This window comes from Meleagris gallopavo, chromosome 9 (assembly GCF_000146605.3).
Source record: "Meleagris gallopavo isolate NT-WF06-2002-E0010 breed Aviagen turkey brand Nicholas breeding stock chromosome 9, Turkey_5.1, whole genome shotgun sequence".
Taxonomy (NCBI): domain Eukaryota; kingdom Metazoa; phylum Chordata; class Aves; order Galliformes; family Phasianidae; genus Meleagris; species Meleagris gallopavo.
In genome coordinates this window covers 13151504-13172004 of record NC_015019.2, presented here as the reverse complement: position 1 = coordinate 13172004, position 20501 = coordinate 13151504, and the positions used below count along the sequence as shown (strand labels likewise).

Here is a 20501-nt window from a genome sequence, read left to right as displayed (position 1 = left end):
CCCAGGTTCTCATTTATTACTGTTTCTTGAGTGCTGCTCAGGCTTGCTTGGCTGACTGAAGCTTTGGATCTGAATTTACAGCAATGATAAAGCACCATGACCTCTAAATGAGCTTAGTGATGTTTCTATCAATGAACAGAACTGGAGATAGCAAGGACCAAAGATTACAATAAGGGTTAAAATCTGTGGAGATATCTCTTTTTCTCCCAGCTTAGAAAACATGGCTAATGCTCCTTGCTCCACTGGGGTTCTCAGGTCCTATGGATGAATTTCTGGTTTGGGGATCACATGCTCTTGTATCATAAGAGAAGAAAAACATGGAATACAGGGATAATTTTGTCCTGGTCATGTTTTAGAGAGTTGCCGAGGAAATAAGGGAACAAGGAGAGCACAAAGCCAACGTAGAAATAACAGTGCATTTAGTGAGCACAAGCCATCCTGCCCTGCAGGGCGGAAGTATCTGGGAAACTTTGTAAGGACTCCATTGCAGCACTTATTTAGGAGTCGAAGAGTTTAGATTGCACAGGCATCCTTCTCTCAGGCACCTCCTAACAATGAACTCAGCTCTGCACTGTTGGCACCTGTTTTTAATCACGTTTGGTGAGGATGATCTGTCTGCTGGATGCATACTGAAGATTGTCAGCTAGCAGAAAGTAAGTAAGCACAAGTGGGATTACAAGCTGCTCTATCTCATGTGTGATCCAAAAGACATCTGCTGCCTTTTCGACATATTCATAGATAATGACCCTGGGGAGCCAGATCTGCTCTCAGGACAGACTGACGTTCTGTATCTGTTTTGCTAATTGCTGCTACATTGTGAATATGCTTTTGTCCCTCTGTCCAAACTCTCCCATTAGAGAAGTAAGAAATGAAAGTCCTTTAGCAGTGCCTTAGATCTCTGCTCATAGGGATGCTCAGGAAAATCAAGGCAAAAATGAGGAAAGGACATCCTCAATTTCAGCTCAGGTACCTGCGGCTCTGAACTGCATAGAACTAAGATTCTACTGGATTTAAAACTCTCCTACCACAGAACATGTACTTGTACAATGGAACTCTTGCTTGTTATGTGAGCTACTGTAAGAAATTCAGTTTTTTAGAACAAAGAAGGGCAAATAGCATGACCATTTTTACCACTGTATTCCTCAAGACTTAGCTCTGTCTTTTGTTCAGTTTGACTTCTTATTGGAGTGGTCTGTACTAATCTTCCCAAATTCCATTTTGACACTGCTCCATTTAAATTTCATGGACCATATACAATACCTTCATCCATCCTCCTACACAGTACTAGGGGGCTGCCTCATATCCACTATACCTTAGAATTACTATAGGGTTTTCTCAATTACACCAGCACATAACATCTGTGAGCTGCTGCAGGACACAGTAGCATGAATACAGAGCTACAGTATCTTCTCGTAACAGTCATTCCATCTTCATTCATTTATTTAAATGACCATATAGTAAATAAAGAGATAAAAGTACTATACCAAGAAAACAGTGTTTAAGACGTTTCTGTGGATTGGTTATCTCATTTTTTGAGTATCACTGGAGCTGAAGGGCTCTGGCTGCCTAGAGGGAATTGAGCTTTTCACAGCAAGGCACTGACATGTCTAGGCAGAAGGCAAATTGCCTCCAGCAGAAGGTAGCAACTCAACCAGTGAACTTGCATCACTGCAGCTGGAGCTGGTACTCCATGTAGCTCCACTTCTGTCCATAGCTTTTTGTCTTGATTATTTTTAACAAATGATTTGCTTGTGTTTTCTGTTACTCCATGTCAATCCTTGTTATTATGGAATGGGATCTGATCACTTATCTACTTGGGTGGCTTGCTACCAGGACTGCTGTAACAGGGTCACCTAAGAATACATTAGAATTCATATCCAGCTGGCAATAGGAGTAATTATATGTCTTATAAACTGCTTCCTTTTCAGTGCTGGATTTACAAACTTGTTACATATACCTCCTTCTGCACACTGCTATCATTCTGACTCAGAGGTGTCCCCAGACACCACAGCCAGCAGTCAAGTTTTGGGTGTCATCAGGGCAAACTGAGCTCCGTCCAGCAGTACTCTATGGCTCTCTCAGAAAGTTATTTAAAGCAGGTCCTTTGTTTCTTACTGAAATTAGATCACCAAATCCATAGCCAAAACCAAAAAGAGCAAAGAGGAACAGAAATCATCTGCACAGAAGGTGGATCCCTAACACAGAATGCTTCCAGGCTGGAAACGTGTCAGCTTACATGGGAATCTATGCAGCCTACGACAATGGCTAACACAGCGTCAGGCCACACAGTGGTATTAATTCATCTGCGTACATTGAAACTTTGTTGCAGCAAGACAGAATAAATGGAATGACTGTGTTAGTGTGCAGGTTACTGAAACAGTCCCTGGTCAACTGGACGGCAGGTAGTAGCCTTGCTGCTAAATGGGTTACCTCTGCTGGAAGGCCTGGAGTACATGCTGCTGTCACTGCAGTCACTGATGATAGAGATGCATCTTGCCTCTGGCAATCTGAGAGCTGATAGTTTTGGTTTTAGCAATATTATTCTATAAATGCTTTCAGAATACATAAAAAGCCCAAAACGAAGATTCTCAAAGCTTTTTTGTGCATGATTCCATGAGTAGGTTACACAGCTTGTATATGGATTGGTAGCACTGCTTGGACAACCCATTGGTAAAGAAGGCTTGAACAACTTAGATATGTACTCAAAGCTGTGCAATCAGTGGAAGAGACTGGAGTCAAACACAAGTGCCCAAATACCCCGGTCTGTGTGAAGGGTAGCTGCTGCTACTTGGGCACAGAGCATTTCCATAGATTTGAATGAGGTTTTATTTGTGCTGACACAGAAAGATCAGACATGTTCCTACAGTGAGTGGTGAGGGAAATGTATGCAGTGCTTTTGTGCTGTCAGAATTAGCACCACTAACAAGCTGTGCAAAAGGAGTGTTTTCTGTTCTCTCTGTGCTGTAACAGTGAGCTAATACTTCTGTCCACTACCTACAGGCAGCATAGGAGCTGCTGCCAAGGAGTGCAGCACAGCCATGCATGCACAATCTTAGCCTCAGCTGCCTGTGTGGGCACTGCAAATGCCCTGGTGAATGCAACTGATCACTGTCCAAATGTACATGCGCTGCATTCTCATTTTCACTGCTGATAAATTATGTACCATTTCCCCCTAGATTTTAGAAGGGAAATGGAATAATTACGTAGGTTTATTTGAAAGTAATACCTCCTATATATTTCCATGAAAATTACAACAGATACAAAGAGCACAATACCAATATTTGATAGGGCAAATTTTCCGCTACAACACTCTGTTTTTCAGCACAGTTACCACCATTAATTACACACTTTCAACAGTTACCAGCCATTAACAAGAGCCTACATGCTGCACTTGTAAAACTCTGCACTAGCAGAGGTGACCCACAGCTTACTGTGCTCACACCCACTGTTTGGTCTCCGGAAACATTCAGCAAGCATCAAGGAATGGCAGTGGGTGTCATTTTTTTCACACAGTGCAATTCAATTCCACCTCTTTGCTTCATCTGCACTTCAGCATCTCACATCATGCTGTCAGACTGTCCCACTGCTGCCATGAGTCGCACGGCAACAACATGTAATGGGATATTGGTGGGAAGGTTCAACCTTTACTGCCGTACCACCACCATCCATCGCTGAAGCTGTGGGCCAACATTATAAAATAGGAGGCATTACTTTCAGAGCAGCCTTTGTAAAATGAGAAAATAAATAAAATAACACCTTTTTCTGCCACTATAATGTAATTTGTAATAGGGAAGGTTCAGCCTTCTTCCACTCAAGCACCTTGGAGACTCACCTCAGAATCTGTATTTAAATTATTACCGATAGATTTCTCAAAGGATAAAAAATACTACAGAGATAACAACTGAAAATAACAAAATCTAATTATTAAAAACTAAGAAACTCCGAGTTCTGATATGACAATCACAACAGAGTAAAAGACAGCAAAGACAAAAAGTGCAAATGTATGGAGATCAAACACATGGGAAATATACTGAACATACTTGAAATAAAACTGCTTCAAAATCCTTTTACAAAAGAAATAGGTGAGAATTTTGAAGGGAAAAAAGGATCAGATTATCTTTTGTTAATCAAGCTTCACTCAGTATTCCCTGCCTTTTTCAATGTGATAACTTTAAAACTCAGCTAAGCTTGCTGTTTGTTTACATAAATATTGACTCTCAGGTAATGTGCACACCTACTTTCTTTATTACAAAGTCAAGAGGAAACAACATAAGATGGTAGTATTCTTTTTTTTTGTCTCTGTCCCAAGAAAACAACTATCTTTTATTAACCTTCCATCACACAAAGAGTTCAGTCATTTTCTATTCTCATTAAAAAAAACAGGCTGCCATTTTTCATGTACTGTAATCACAGAAAAGTACGAAAGATCCTTGTCTAACTGAATTAAAGAAACCTGATTTGTCCTTCATTACAGGCCTTAATTCCAGGAGCTGGCTATTGTTTGACATTTCTGGTTATTTTAATCAATCTCCCTTTGAAAGGCTCAAACTAATTATTCATTAAGCTTCATCAGATGACTCACCGTTTTGTTCCGTGAGTCAAAATCAGGAACACAATAGTTGTCATTTCACATAAGACTATACACTCATGTAATAAAGTCTTCTTCTGGTAGCAATTAGTACCTGATGCTTATGGAGTTTAAATGCTGTCTCAACTCACGCATGGCCTGACTTCCAGATTGCTGAATAGGAGATTTTTTTTTTTAATTCTACAACAGATTTTCAATTACATCTTAAATGCACCCACACGACTCCACCACGCAACTTCTTCTCTATAAACTTCATAGATCACAGTAAACTCAAGTTTAAGCAAATACTGGAATGTTGATGGAAAACTGTATGAGTGCAGAATCCTTACAGAGAAGGAATTATTTAAAGCAGAGTCTTGGCATGTGCCAGCAAATTTCACATTTTTTTCACATCATCTTTTTAAGTAGCTAAAGAACATCAAGAGACCCCAAACAAATTAACTGCTTAATGGGGAAAATCTTACTGAATACCACTAGGAGAATTTTACATCAAATAATCCAATGTCTACTGAAGGGTCAACTGTTTTGTGGTGTCTACGTGTAATATGCAATGGGTTTCCATGAAGGTGAAAAGCAATTTCTGCTTTATTTTTAGCCTGTGATAATACTATGGGTCACTTGAATTTTGAATTCAATTTATAAAGCTCTGTAGAATCTTGAAATGCTTAGTTTGTGATTTGGCCTTTTTAATGAACACCTATTCCTGGCTCTCTTTTGGAAAGAACAGCGGAACAGATGATACACCTAGAGTCTTGCTCTCTTCATTGTACGAGTCTAAAAACTACCAATTACCAGCCAGGTCTCTAATCTACAGGCTCTGCAGCTCTCCATGTGTGCTATATTGCCAATCCAGTTAATACTGAAGAGGCAGGGCAGCATTTCAAATGGTGAAAGCTGCTGCAGTGAATGAGGATTACCATTTTCTTTCTCTTCCATTACTGAGTGAATGTCTCTATCACGTCAATAAGCCCATCACCAGATCCTCAACTGCAAGGTCACTTGTCTTCTTTAAATGGTGATTAAGAGAGGACATTTCTGACTTGTGCAGTAATTAACATTTGCATTACACAAGAGGCTATTCCAAATCAGTCTGTAGCTACAGGGAACATACAAGAGCACTGCAAACCTCAATTTCCTGCCTGCAAAATGGAAACTTTTCCTTTTAAATTGTTTTTTAGAGCAAGAGGCTGTGAGACTGTGGGTGGTACGATCCCAAAGCCATGACTCCACTTAACTAACCAGAGATTTCCTCTCCGATATTTATTTAGTGATCCCGTATGCTAACAATATCATCTTGTGTTTAATATATGCCAAAGTCTCAAATGCAAACATCCAAGGACAGTGTTTTCAAAGTCACACACTACGTGTTTTCATCTGGAGTAGAGTTAAGATTCAGAAAACAATCACTCACCGTCTTGATGGTTACCTGAATCAGCTGGAGACTTGCTCCGGCGCATTGGGGCTGGACTCTTTGCTGAGCTCTTCTGAGGGGTGGGAGATGACTTACTGCCCGTGGCAGCTGCAGGGCTCCCTTTCATCACCCGGCACTCTAAAGAAAGAGACAGTAACCATGGTTATGTCCCTATCTACTCTCACAGCCTATGGGCACTAGCTGTGAAACACTCATGGGTGGCTTAGTGACTTTCTGTTTCCAAAAAGCTGTAAGAAAACTTCAACACTAATGGGAAAACTGGCATTTCCAGTGTAAAAATGAGACATTTTAGGGACAGGTCAAAAAGAAGAGCCTCTAGAGGAGGCACTGAGACTGTACATTAAAATGAGGATTCTCTCTGTGGCAGGGAACATTTTTGTACGTGTGCCCTACCAAGGGTTTTCTACCCTTCCCCTTGCCTTGATGCCCACCAACTAGAGACCAAAATGAAAATAGTCAGCATTTAGTGAGGAAAGAAGAGGTCAAAAACCAGTTAATCTGCAAAACTCTCCCATGAAGACCTAGCAGTAGGAACAATGAGTACTGTTTATGCAGGTGTATAAAGCCAGCAAACAGCTCATAGCACGACTTAAAGATAAGTGGTGCATGGGACCTGTGACCTAGGAGGCTTTCAGCCCTTTCACGCTCTTTCTGTGTTTTCATCAGGCTGCCCTTTACAGATGTGGAAAGCAAAGACAACAAAATGGTTTTACAAAATACACCCTTTGTGCTGGTTAGTCATCTTTTTCAGAAAGGTTTACATAAGCAAATGCAGTAGATTCATGTGTTTAAATGCATGAGCAGATGAGAGCCCCAACTGTGTTTTGTTAAAAAAATAAACCAGCCAGGAGGAGGGGAAAATGTAAACATGATCTACAGTGTTGTGCAGAAGGGATCTGAAATGCTAACAAATCTGTATGTGTTCCAGGATTTCAGGCATCTCGGGTCTTCACAACCAGGGTTTATTTACATTGAGAACTGATAGAGAAAGTACTTTGTCTTCCCAAAGTTAACTTACTTCAGTTAAGAAATTGGCAATAAAAAGGAATTCCCTCTCTGTCAAAGTCTAACTGGTCTCATCTCCTATAAGCAATTGTCCTCACATGGAAAACAAGTCTTTTTGAAAGATGTGAATTAGATATTCCACATACAGGAAGATTTTTATAGAAAAGCTCAGCTCAGCATGCATGGACTGCACTGAGAATCCCCTTCATTGGCATTCTTAATGGGAATTAACTAAAGCAGAATATACTGGATGGATACATAATTGGTCAATTGAAAACAAGTTGTCTGACCGAAACGTATGTGTTATTTTATTTATATGTCAGAATATATATGAAAATGTAATTGCCCTAAACCTTTTCCCCAGGCTTTCCTCATTCTCAGACAGTCAAGAGTCAGTCTCTTCTTCTTCCAGATGGGATGATTCCCTATGCTCCAGGGATGTTGCATGGTAATTATTAAACCCATATTAAGTTTATTCTCTCTCCTAATAAACAGATTCTGGAAACTGTAAATAAGGGATAGAAATTGTTTTGTTTTGTTTTCCTAAGGTACTTCTCATAGATGATGCCACAGAAGGTCTTGTAGGGCTTCAGAACAGAAATATCCCCATTTTTTTATGTCCTTGGTTCTAAATAATAATGTTTGATGAGGCAGTCTGAGATAGCCACTTGGAAGAATGTGCAAATAACTGCTTCTGGTGTTAGTCAGCCTAACCAAAACATGGGGGACAATCATCTTCAGGCACTACAAAAGTAATGTTTTTCAAGGCTTTTACATGTAGCTGCTTAACAAAAGAGTGTAACACTTGGATCAGCAATTGTCTGTGCACCAGATATGGGTTTCTAAGAAACCAAGGGAATTTAAAAGTGTGTTACATCAGTATTTAGTCATCCAAATTGCTCCCTAAAATATAAACCTAAAAAAGTGAAAATATTTTGTTGCCTTTTTTCAAGAGCTTATTCAAATTTATTTTCTCCCCAAAGGATAATTCCTTGCAGAGAAGCTCAGCTTCGCATTTACCAGCACAGAAATGCTGACTCTGATGAATTTCTCCAGCTCAGCCATCAGCAAGTGTCAGCACACCAAAGGCAATTACTGAGCATTTGTATGCCTTGCAACAAGGTAATAAATGTGGACATCTGATTGTGCTGACATCAGTATAAGCAGGCCTCTTAGCATTGTGGGGTGTGACATTTCAGTGTGCTGATGCTGAAGCCAGCCAGTATGAATGAGACAGAGCAGAAACATCTGGAAGGTGCTTAGCAACAGGGATTACAGGCAGAAGCTGTGGTGGGCAGTCAGAAAGAAAGAGATGACATAATCCTCTCATGGTATTTCTCTTTTTGTTTCCTGATGTCCTGCCAGAGTGAACATAATAGCCAGCAATTCAAGTACATGTCATCCCAACAGGAAAGAGAAAGTATCCATGACAGAAGAGATTTTAATAAGTGACATTCATCCACAAGACCTCAGGTTCTCTTTGCAGCATCTGATTCATAACAAAGAACGATGATGGGTGGATAATGGGAAAATGCTGCTGGCTAATAGCTCCTCGTCTGTTTCTTGGGAAGTGCAGGGTATCCCCACTCTCCTGAAAATACAACAGAGAGCTGCAGATGCTCAGTACCTGCCCAACAGCAAGCTTGGCATACTTTTGTTAGTGAAATCCAAGCTGGAAAAAGTAGTAGAAACCAGGAGTGTAGGCAGAGAGCTGAGCTTCCCATGAAGTTGTTCTGCTAGGATTACGTGCAATTTGCTTTATATGTAGAACTCCCTGTGGAGCTGACTCAACTCCAGACTGTTAAAATAAAATATGAAGCTCACATTACAGATTGCTTCACCAGCCTGATGCAGGCTTTATTCTCTGTCTGCAAAGTTTCAGCTGACTCCTGGAAACTTTGAAATACCCAAGACCACCAAATGGGTTCATCTGGAGTACACAGGTCTGAAGTACCAGCATCAAATAAATCCAGCCTTGCTAAGGAGTCATAAAAAGGCAGTGTTTGAAGTTTAGAGGCTGCTTTGCCTCTTGGTAGACAGCAAAAGTTCTCTTAAGTCTTCAACGCTGAGCCAGTCTGTAGCATACAAGATAGCAGGTAGTTTCTGTTCCTTACACAGTATACCTAAAAGCTTTTGTAAGTAATGTTTGGAAGCCATATTTTCTTCCAGTTTAAATGGTCACAGCTGCATTCATTTACTCTTGCTGCACTTGCTGGCACCAGCAAACAGCCTGTGCTGTTGGTACATACAGTTGCCAGGTAGAGTAACTCCTAAAAGCAAGCTCTGCATATTCTGTGAAATCAGAGATTCTGTGGTTTAATTGATCAAAAAGACTCACACCGTTACAGATCTCTGGTTGCTATCATAACATGGACAAATGATGGTGCTGTCCAAGTCCCACCTAACAAACATTGCCCTCCTTTTTTAATCAACAGAAGAAAGTAATATGGGGAATGATTTTTCTTTTTAACTGTGCTCGTTCCCATTTTTTATGTTGACACGTGTACTTAAGGACAAGAGTGACAAACTGTGTGTATTTGTGTTCCAAGTGGGAAAATAGAGATTAGTCTTCTACTGCTTAGTTCTCAAAAATGTTTCAATCTGATTGGAACTTGAACAAGTTTAAAGGATATGTAGTACCAGATTTTGTAATTAATGTAAAAATGATGGTAGAATGGAGGAGTTCGTCTGTTTTGAAATGGGCTATCCCAGCCTGTTTGCCCAATTACAATATCCACTGACTGTACTTTGTGTCACAAAAGGATGCTGAATTCCATGTACTGGGTCATATAGAAAAGAACAGAAGCATGCAGTACTTTTACCTATTACAAGCAAATGAATGGAAGTCAAGTAAGAACAGATTGAAGAACAGTGTGTGTTCAACATTACCACTTTCATCCAGAGAAAAGTCATCCTGTGCATAGCGGAATTTTTCGGGACCACAGGCAATAAACACATCATCATCCCCAAAGAAATCGTGGAGACAGGTCACCTATAGAGAGAGCAAAGTCATTCATTTTATTTTTAATTGGCAACATTCTGACATGGCTCAGTTTAAATTTAAACAGGAAGGCACTGCCTCTCTGCTGCTCCCCAATTCCACACTTACATGGTCCTGCTTCCTGCAAATCAAGTGGAACAGTGTAATTAAAAAAATTATAAAAAAGAAAAAAAAAGAAAAAATGTAACTACCCTGCAAAATCCAATGAAGTATGGAATTTCCAATCCTTTGGGAGCTGACAGGCTATGTTAGCCATCCTAATGAATGACACAGGCATTCCTGAGCTAATTCTAAAATAATAAGCAGGGTGCCCCCACGCTGGGTTGGTAAGCACGGCTGTCACCACTGCCCATGCTGACGGGTATTTCAGTACCAACAGAGCCTAGAAACTCAAGGACTGCTAAGAAGAGTGGCTGGGCACAGCATGTTCCTATAGAAGGTGTCTCCAAAACCATTAGCAGGTAATCCTGGTCTAGTGGTTGGTGACCCTGCCCATGGCAGGGGGGTTGAAACTAGATGATCTTTGAAGTTCTTTTCAACCCAGGTCATTCTGTGATTCTATGAATCCCTTTGGACCAGCAGAGCTGGACAGAAAACCTTAATTCCACCTGCCTTCTCTCCTTTCCCATGTCCCCCCAGCACTTGTGCAGCAGTTGGCCTGAAAAACTGGGAAAAACTGTGCACCGTTTGTATCAGCAAGGACAGCACTGCTGGTGGCCATTCAACATTCATTTTTCTTGGTGCTACACTGTGAATAATGACATATTCTGATATTTACACAGGTACAGTAATGGCAATTTGCACAGTTACCAGTGAAATAATGAATGCAATTACACAACAGCAGCAGGATAACTGTGCTAAGCGTAATTCCACTGGAACCAGTGGTAATTACACATTACCTCACGATAATGCTATTTTGCTATCTTCAGTACCTAAAGTTAATTCAAGTCATCTCAGTGCAAGAACATGTGGAGAATGTGCACATCACTGCTCTTCAGGGAGAACCTTAAATACCCAGATTTTTCATCAGTATATTGCAGAAAATTAATCAGACTCCTGGCAAGCTGACAGGTGCTCTTTTGAGGCAAAGGAAGATGATGCTTTTCCATCTTTACAGAATCCTCTGAAAACTTTCATGAAGTGCAAAGTAGCACTTATTTTTAAGAGGGGAAAAAACACTTTGGAAAGTCCAACATCAAACCTTTTGTGTTCAAAACGCAAATGCTCAGTACAGAAACAGCCTCCATAGGCTCAAGGGACACCAAAGTGCCTGTACACAACTGACTGCTGAGAGTTTAGCCCAGGGTCCTGGCATCCCAGCCACCTACTGATTAAGTACTGTGTCAGGAGGAGGAAAACGTGCTAGCACACAAGCATGGGACATCTCCAGCATCAGCCCACTGACAGCACAGCTGTGCACCTGGGTGAGCCCAGGAGCACAGGCCTGCACCTGCTGGAAATAAGTAAACAAAACAAAAAAATGCAGCTTTTTCACAGGACCACTGCAAGTGACTGCAGTACTGGCAACAACATTTATAATAGAGGTCTCAGATTGTTGAGGTCCAGTGTTTTGCCATGTCTAGCCACTGTGGTCTTCACAGAGGTCACACGCATTGCAAGGAACTGGGGAGAGCCCTGGAGACAGCAGTGGAGGAACATACTGTAGACAGAGCTGAATTTCCATATCTACTGATCTATTGGAGCTGGACTGTGAAAAGTTAATTTCAAGCTCTAATAAATAAAATATAAAGAAGGCTTTTGGCTATCCAAAGAGGGCTCCGTATTTCACACTGATTAATATAATGCATAATTAAAGCACTGATTAAGAGTGCCAGCTCTGTTTACAATGCCAAACATTAATGGAAAGCCTCCTTTTCACATCTGCACGACTTTCGAAATGGAGCAAGATGAAATCTGCAATGGCATTGATCAAAGACAGAATTTTCTTTACAAACTCAGTGAGCTGCAATTGCTATTTGCCTGAAATTAGGATGAAAATAGTTAACACATCACTTATTGAGAATTCCCCTACAGAATGGTGACATTTCAAACGAGCACTTGCTATTACAGCCCTCCCTGAGGGTGCATGCCACTGATTCATTTGCAAATAATTGGGTTTGGCTCAATACCCACATTCCCATCTGAATTCTAAGTACCCTACGTATACCACGGAAAAGACTCGTGGTTTGCTTAGCTCACTCTTCTGCATGGAAACTGCTGTGCAAAGCTAGATCACGACATAAGGGTTCAAAAAACCCACAGGCTTTTAGATGAAATCAGAAAGAACCAAGGGGGGCTTTCGCCCTCTCCAGGTTCCAAGTCAAAGGGTATACTTTGTCCTTGGGCTGCCCATTACCACAAGCAAAAAGAAAATCCAGGCAACCAAGGAGGCCTTCAGATCAAGTGTCTAACGTGCCAGCTGCACAAGGACAAATATGATATCATATCAAGCAGAGATACTTGCAATTATTTTTCTTGCATTCTTGCCCCTTCAAGTAGTAGATTAATATGTATGTTTTATAATTGTGACCAGCAAACTGGCTGAGCACTGGAGGCTGATAGATAAATCACAAAACCCATTTGTTGTACTCCTGATATTAAGGAAACAATAACTTCTGTATTTGTTTTATTCATTCTCTTTTGTTTCCTGTTGTAAGGAAAGGCAGACAAAATCCCACCCCTCTCTCACCAAACAATGGAAAACATTAAAAATTCAGAAAATAATGTCACTTCATGTAATTCTAAGTTAGACACATTGCTTCTCTTCATTGTACATAGTATTTCCTATTTACCCTTTGTTTATTAAACTTAAATCCTTGGTCATCGCTGTATGTCCCTGAAGCATACTCCATATGCGTCACTGTCTATATAAAGTTGCTAGAATAAACTTGCTTTGTGAAAACATACGACTTAAGTGCTGGATCTTACTGCTCCCAAACCTAAATGTGGGCAGGAGATGAAAAACACCAGGAGAGCAGCCCCAGACATACACATCCCTGCAGGGCACGGAGCCGGGAAGAGGAACTGTGAGCTGCTCTGCTGGGACAGCTGCTTGGAAACCTCATCAGCCAGTGTGGAAACACCAGGGCCGTCCTTGCCCAGCAGTACTGAACTTCTACCTTGCATTAGCTGGCTCAGGGGATTTTTGTGACTCCAGAATAACCTTAAGAATCTTCTCATCTCTATTCTTTGAAAGCCTTTTTTCTCACATTTTCTCAGGAAGAAAAAAAAATACTACAAGCCTCTCCCCAGGCACTGTAGACTATTTTAAAAGTACATGTTCTGCTTTAGCTTACCCCAATCAACTGCTCTAATTATATCCAATAATTGGTCTGGAGCACCATGAAAACCCTAAAAAAAATTACCCCAGTGGACAACCTGAAAATCATTGTTTTAAATGCTTCCTTTTGCTGTTAGCTATCAACTCATTAAAGCGCAGGGCAGAAAAATGATAGCACTCTGCTACTGCACAGACCTGTGCTGCTACCTGAAAATGGTGGCTGTGTTTATGTTCTTATGCACAATTTGCAATGGCACTGGCATCCATGAAATTAGTAAGATGTTGTCTTTTTGAATCTGCAAATTTTATTATTAATTTTATCTATAGTGGAAAATTAAACCTGCGTATATAATTACAGTTGAGAGAATAAATAACATTTATTTCCAAGCCTTTGTTTAAAGAAAGATAATATTTAATTTGAAATTCAAGACTGAAATGATAATATTGACATAGAAAGGATCACATTGCATGAAATGTTTTCTCTCCATTTCCTGCAGCTTAAGCAGAGCCAATAAAGGAAGTTAAATCTTCACACTCCAGTAGATGAGGCACAGATTTATTTCTTACAAAGTAATTCTTTCTAATAGATTTGCTGGTAACATTTTTCTTTGTGTCAAGTTTTGGTGTTTTTTTAAACTTTACAGCATATATTAGGGAAGACACAGAAGTCAGTAGAGATCAAGAAATTCTAGGGAGCACAAGACCATTCACAGTTCCTTGGGTTTTCTTTAAACGTGGTTTCTTTCCTCATTAAATGAAATCCTTCTGTGTGTATATTAGAAAAACCTTCTCTGAGAGAACAATGCAGTTAGGATTTCCAGGAGGGGATTTCTGCACTGACTCTCCAATAATGTCTGCTGCAGCCATTTTAATTGTGAAAAGGAAAGATACGACCTTTGGAGCAATGCTGAGCCTTCTAGTTCATTTTAACACAGCAGTGTAGAACAAACCATTTCACAAAATGGAGCTAGAAGTGAGCTCGCTGTTTGCTGAAATGTCTCTAATATAGATTTGCCTGGAAAAGGAGTGGTGAATATGCAGGATATTGGTGTGCAGCTGAATAACCAGCTAGTCCTACCATCCTCCACGAAGCAGCAGGAGCATTTCAAAATTGCAATTCAGTAATAAATGAAATAACTGAAAAGAATTACAGATCAAAAGACTGAAGACTTAGTCTGTGTCACCTACCAGTGCAGAAACCTCCTGAGCTTTATAAGGGAGTTATGCTAAACAAGCGCTTTTTGTTCCCTTTCATAACCTGCAGAATGACAGTTTGCAGAGTACACATGGTAACGTGTTGCCTCACTGTCACTCTACTACTGGCAGTGTGAAGGTTGTCACTGCAGTAACAACGGCTCCAGCTGCATTGTAGGCGCTGCCACTGCTGGACTGAGCTCTGCCACTTAGGCAGGAGACCTCCAGTAGCCTGGATTGGCCATCACCATTTGTCAAGAACACGGAGAGTGTGTATGAAGAGTGATACATCACCAGGGGGGTTAACTGAACTGTCTTCTTCACCTTTCTGAGAAATGCCTTTAATAAAGGTTCCTATTTTTAGCTTGACAGGGCCAGGTCAGGCTGAAAGATAAATGAAAAGATGCTGTAGCTGGTGATTATTCAGAATAGTGATTTATGTATGTACTCCTGCCCTCACATTTTCCATCTCTTCCTTATGTTGTGGAATGAGCAAAGATCTCTGCTTAAATGGCTAGCAGAGATCTGGCAAAGGTTATTTGGAATGACATAATCACAAGTTTGACTTAGGGGTTGACCATATCCCATCTCAGGACTTCTATCTTTAACCAACTGCTTGATTCTGTGTAAGTCTTAGGGTAAAAGAGCCAGGGCAAGATTTCTTCTGTTCCTTTCTCCCTTAGTCATAAAAAAAAAAATTAATTCTTCCCTCTGTAATAACCTTCTTGCTAGGAATTTACATGGCAGAACAGAAAGCGATAGCCATCTTCAAACTGTTCCTTAATTTTCTGCAGATCTAATAGTTGTGCTCAAAGAAAAGAGATGTCTATTTGATTTCTAAAAATCATCATACTAGTTGAGCCTAGAAGCCTCCAGAGTTGAGTGTGGGAAAATTGTCTTCAGAAACAGTTTCTTTTAAGGCCAGAATCCAATTTGCATGCTATGCACACATAAAGCCTATTAAGAGCAGAATAAAGGGAAGAAATGCATTTGCTAAGGCATTTTTGACGGTACTTTCATAACTGATATAAAATTGTTAGCTGAACACAATGCATTTCAGAAGCTTGCTGATGTCCTTTCTCACTCAACACTCAAGTGCTAGGTGGAGGTGAAGAAGCAGGACTAGCAGCTAAACAGGCACTGGGAGTTTACTAAGGTGAGAACATAACTAAACCGTGCTTTAACTCAGTTTAAACTCAAATGGGAAATCCAATGGACTTACTTGTACTCCAACACCTGCACTCAAAGTCAAATTGGCAGTGGTATGCTTATTTCATGTCTGAATAAACACAACTCTAAATCACAAAGGCAGCCCTGCTGTACAATTAATCAGTTGTGTGCACGCAATCAAAAAAGCATGGTACAGCAACCAAACATATACAGGCTTGTCCACAAGAAGAGTCAGCAAGGTCATGTGTCAGAGTGAATATCAGGAATGAATGGACATGCTGAATGGATTTTAAATGAACTGCTTTCTCTTCTCTGACAAGCTTTTCACCACATGTCCAGAAAGAAAAAGATTTCAGATTTAATGGTTAAGCAGACATAATGGAAAATAAAGATGTTAATACTGGAATGTACAGCACTTAATACAGGGTTGGTTTTTTTTTGTAACAGTCTGAAGACTGCAAACCCAAAGCAGATACTGAATTGATTTACATTTTATTAGATTCGGGTTTCCTGCATTTAAAAATAAGGGATGTTTGGATTCAATTACTTCTTTAAAGCATGCACACGCCCACTCAATAGATTCCACATTTGCATTCACAGAAAGAAAATTACTTATCTGTTTTTAGGAAAAAACGCTGCTTAAAATGGATAAGCAATAGAAAGATGAGCAGAAAAAGCATGGATGTTGGTTTCCACAAATGGAATGGGAGCACTCCAGCATGCCAGCCCAGCCCAGGGATGCAAGTGCAATTATAGTGCCTTGGGGGACCCTCTCTGAGATACCCTGCAGTAAGGGAAGGGGACTTGGTCATCTGTTCCTCCATCTCTGCTCTGTGCCAGACACCCTTGTAGAAGCTTGTCACAAGCAGGGTCATGCTGGCCCCTCACAATGCAGCGCACGTTGTGAGGGGAAGAAAAAATCATCTCCACCGTCTACATCTCAGCTCACATAATTTGCTCAGTCTGCAAAAGCCTGAAGTGAGACTTCCATCCTTTAAAATGTTAGTCAGAGACCTCAGCTTTCTCTCGTATTCATGGAGACCCATGGCTCACATTCAGGAGAAAAAATTCTGCACAAAACAGCAAGACCAATGCTTTCTTTGATGCATGAGGGAATTTTTACACCACTTTCCATCATTTCTCCTACTTAACATTTTTTTGTCAATGAAAAATGCAGATTTTCTCCATTAGGCTGCATAGCACAGTACATTGATTATGAGAGCTTTATGGCCACTTGGAATATTTTATTATATTGTGACTGAAGCAGAGTAGGGACACCAACTTCTAACCAATATGCATTATTTGGACTCATTTTGTGATTGCTTATTCAAATGGAGTAAGAAATATTCATGCATGTATATATAAAACAGCTTGTAATGCTTCAAGCTAGAAGAACTGCTGCTCTCAAAAGGGCTGCAGCACAAAGTATGTATTTATTTAAGTATTGGAAATAGAGCAGTTCAAAATAGAACAGAATAAAAAGTAGGGATGGGAAGGACAATAGCCAGACAACCTACCCAGTAGGAACATTAAAAGTGAATTTAATATATCTGGTAAATCAGTGGTGCTTCCAAACCATGTGAAATCCAATTAGCCCCTGGTAGAAAGGTTAGTTTGTTATGCTCATTCTCTATACATTTGCAGAGGACTATGAGACAGAAATTCGGGCTGTTCATTCTTTTTACCTAGAAGAAAGGCTTTTTCTTGCATTCATAATGGTATTACGTGAAGGACAAATGTGCTGTGCAGGGCAGAGGCATGAGCAGCCCACCCATCAACATCATTATATAAAAAAATTACCCTTTCTCCACTCAGAGAACCATAAAATCAGACATCCTAGGTAACAGATGAAGATAGCAAAGGATTTCTAACGCAAGTTGCCCCCACGCAGAGAGCACTTAATAATCCAGAGAATTCTTAGAACATTATTGCTAATCATTCCCTCTCATCACTTTTGAGAGGAAACCATACTTCTGGACTTAAAAAAGAGCATCAGAGATTTTGGAAGTAGCACGACTATATGGCCAAAGTCAAGCAGTGCTGCTCAAAATGGCATCCTTTGTCAGTCAGCCTACTCAAGGTCAGGCTGAAAAAACAATGGGCTGAAATTTCCAGTTAATGAGATTTCCTGCAACAAGCTCCTAAAAACCTATAGTTGTCGCTGATCCTATTGTGCATATCTTCATAAAAGAGAAAGGCTGTTCAGCTTTGTGCGAGATTTCATTTAACTGTAACAATGGCACTGATTGTGGTGGAGAGATATTGGTAAATAGATCCTCACCCTGATTAAAAAACAAAAGACTCAAAAACCCCAGCAACATAAACCCATGTAGCAGGACTGAATGGGTTGGATGCATGCCCATAAGCAACTGCACCATCTTCAAAGAGCACAGAAATAATACTGCCATTAGCCAAGCAACAGGCCCAACAGAGTGAACAGCTTCACTAAGCACTTTCCACTTGTAAGCAAGATCTGAGGGGCTGGAGGAGACCAACAGCAAGCCTTTACTTAGCCTTGCAGCTGAGCTCCTCCCCAAGGAGCTCTTTTCTCCATACACTCCCTTACTTCCATGTCTGCCTGGTGAATGAGGAGATCAGCACAAGCAGCTCCATATCCACCCCTCTGCCTGCAGACTCAGGTGGAAGCTGCACGGAACGGAGGAAGTACAACTGTTTTTGCTGTTAAAGCTGTTCCCACAAACACATGCAGTACACACTGTCTGCTTGAAAGACTAGGATGACATCTCTGCTTTCCTTATCTGCTAGATGGATGCCCTAGGAAGGGTTTCTTTTCTGTCCCTCAATGTCATATAAATGTCCTTGCTCCTTCTCCTTTCTCTTACCAGCCAGCACTACATAAAAATACTTCCACCAGTTAATTATTTCATGGTTAGATGCATCAAGAACTTAATTCTCAGCCCAAACATTTCAAAGTATAGTACACTGGCCAGATACAAAAAAGAGATTCCTTTGTGAAGTGGATATAGTGAGGGAATTCAGCCCAGCACTGCAGCTATAGTGACTGCAGATGAACTTTCACAGGGGAGAAGAACTGATTTATTAATGCATTTCCAATTTATGGGGATATGTCCATTGCTCTTGCAACCCCATTCTGCCTAACTATTGCCTACTGTATAGCCATGGAAGCAGGGGATGGCATCCCTGCACGGTGCCTTCAGGCAGAATAAAGTTCTGGCAAAATGAAGGATTACACAGGTGTACAAAATTGAAGGATTTGTTCCTACAGTCCCTCTGTGATGTGGTGTAAGACGACACAAGATAGGAAATTCTGTCTTTGATAATCACTCAGAGTGACAAAGGGAATCATATTTAATACAAACAGATTTGGTTTCCATGCAACAAGTGGATGTGTTTTTCTCACTGAGGCAGCCTGAGAACTGTAGCTATTTGACGCTGTCGTGTGTCCTGCTGACATCAGTAGCCTCCTTCCAAAATAAGCACTAAAGTAAAATCAGCATCAGACTTGCCATTATTATTAGCGCCTCAGGAGAGCTTGAGGACACTTCAGTTCAAGTCAGGCATCACCACTGACTTTGAAGGTAGCAGGTTTTAAGCTGGCTGCACTTTTCCCAGCACAGTGGCAGCAGCACACTAGCACACTTCTCTACAGATAACCTTGTCTTCCCTGGCATGTCGAGTAGAAAGCATATATTGATTAGGACTATGGCAATGTGGTTTTTTCCCAGGGGAAGATGAACTTTAACTCAGTCACAATTAAAAATCTTTTCGTTCAGACAAGACTATTCTGTCGATTTACCTCATGCACACACTTATATCGCAGCCTCTCCACTGAGTTCCTTGGTCTAGGTCTTCAACAACAGTCTTTCAAAAGCATGCCTGCTGTTTTCATTGTATGTAAAGATACTTTGTCTATTAACTAATTTTTGGATGTGTCACTGAGCTTATATTTTATACAGGCCCCTCTCTGTTTTGTTCAACAATTGCAAAATCCAAAATACTTTTTCCCCAGAGGAGATATAAAAAAGCTAATATTTTTCACTGCAGACTACATTAATGAAAAAAAGACACAAGTAAGAAGTATTGGACCTTCAAGCCACCCTTCCTATTACAGACCTCCAAAATCTGATAATAAATGAACTGTCCTGTCCTCCAGCTGCAACTTTATTTGCAGGCTATGGATCCAAGTCAGCCCAACTCTTGGAGGGGATCAAAAGATGCAGCTGATTCTGTATGTAGCTAAAACTGGCTTTGCATTTCACCCCACTTATAGGCATTGTAGCTTTTGCTCAGTAGTTAAAATATTTCAAAAAAGTTCCTTAGGACATTTTGACTTGTTAAAATCCAGTGCTTGCAAGGATCTTTATTACACTGCTAATTTTAGAGATTAATGGGAATTAAAAGTGCTGTCCTTTAAAAATTAAATTGTAACATGCTACATTCAAGCTAAGGGAAAGTAACAATTGCCATCAAGCTGTTCTTTCAGTGAGTTAGAATTTCTTCCTTAATTACAATTCTAAACATGTTCTTTGTGTTTTGGGAGATTTCCTGAATTTAATGCAAACGCATATGCCCCCTCTATCAGAACAATTTTGTTTTCACTCTAATTTCTGTTAATCTTTGGATAAAGCTATTATTTTTTTCTAATTAAACGGGTCTTTTCAATTCAGCTGACAGCTAAGAGAGTCATGGAAAATTCAGCATTATGTCCTGAATTAAACCATATTAGGGTAGAAATTAAAAATGTTAAGCAGGCTGAGAGATAAAAAGTACTTTGCACAGAACATACAGAAAGGCTGCTGAAATGAGTGTCCCAAAGCCTCTCAAATGAAAGTGCTTTTTTTTTTTTTTT

General features: G+C 40.3%; 1 protein-coding gene across 5 annotated transcripts in view; it reads right to left on the bottom strand.

Moving 5' to 3' along the window:
- Positions 1 to 20501, bottom strand: part of DCX (doublecortin) — a 136741-nt gene that overhangs the window by 20271 nt on the left and 95969 nt on the right. For 4 of the 5 annotated variants that reach the window (XM_031554683.1, XM_031554684.1, XM_010715367.3 and 1 more), the window contains 2 exons: positions 9915 to 10017; positions 6000 to 6137 (listed from right to left, as the gene is read on the bottom strand). In XM_031554683.1, the coding sequence (XP_031410543.1) occupies positions 6000 to 6137; positions 9915 to 10017 (241 nt within the window). The remainder of the gene's footprint in view (positions 1 to 5999; positions 6138 to 9914; positions 10018 to 20501) is intronic. The other variant, XM_031554686.1, reaches the window with a different exon arrangement.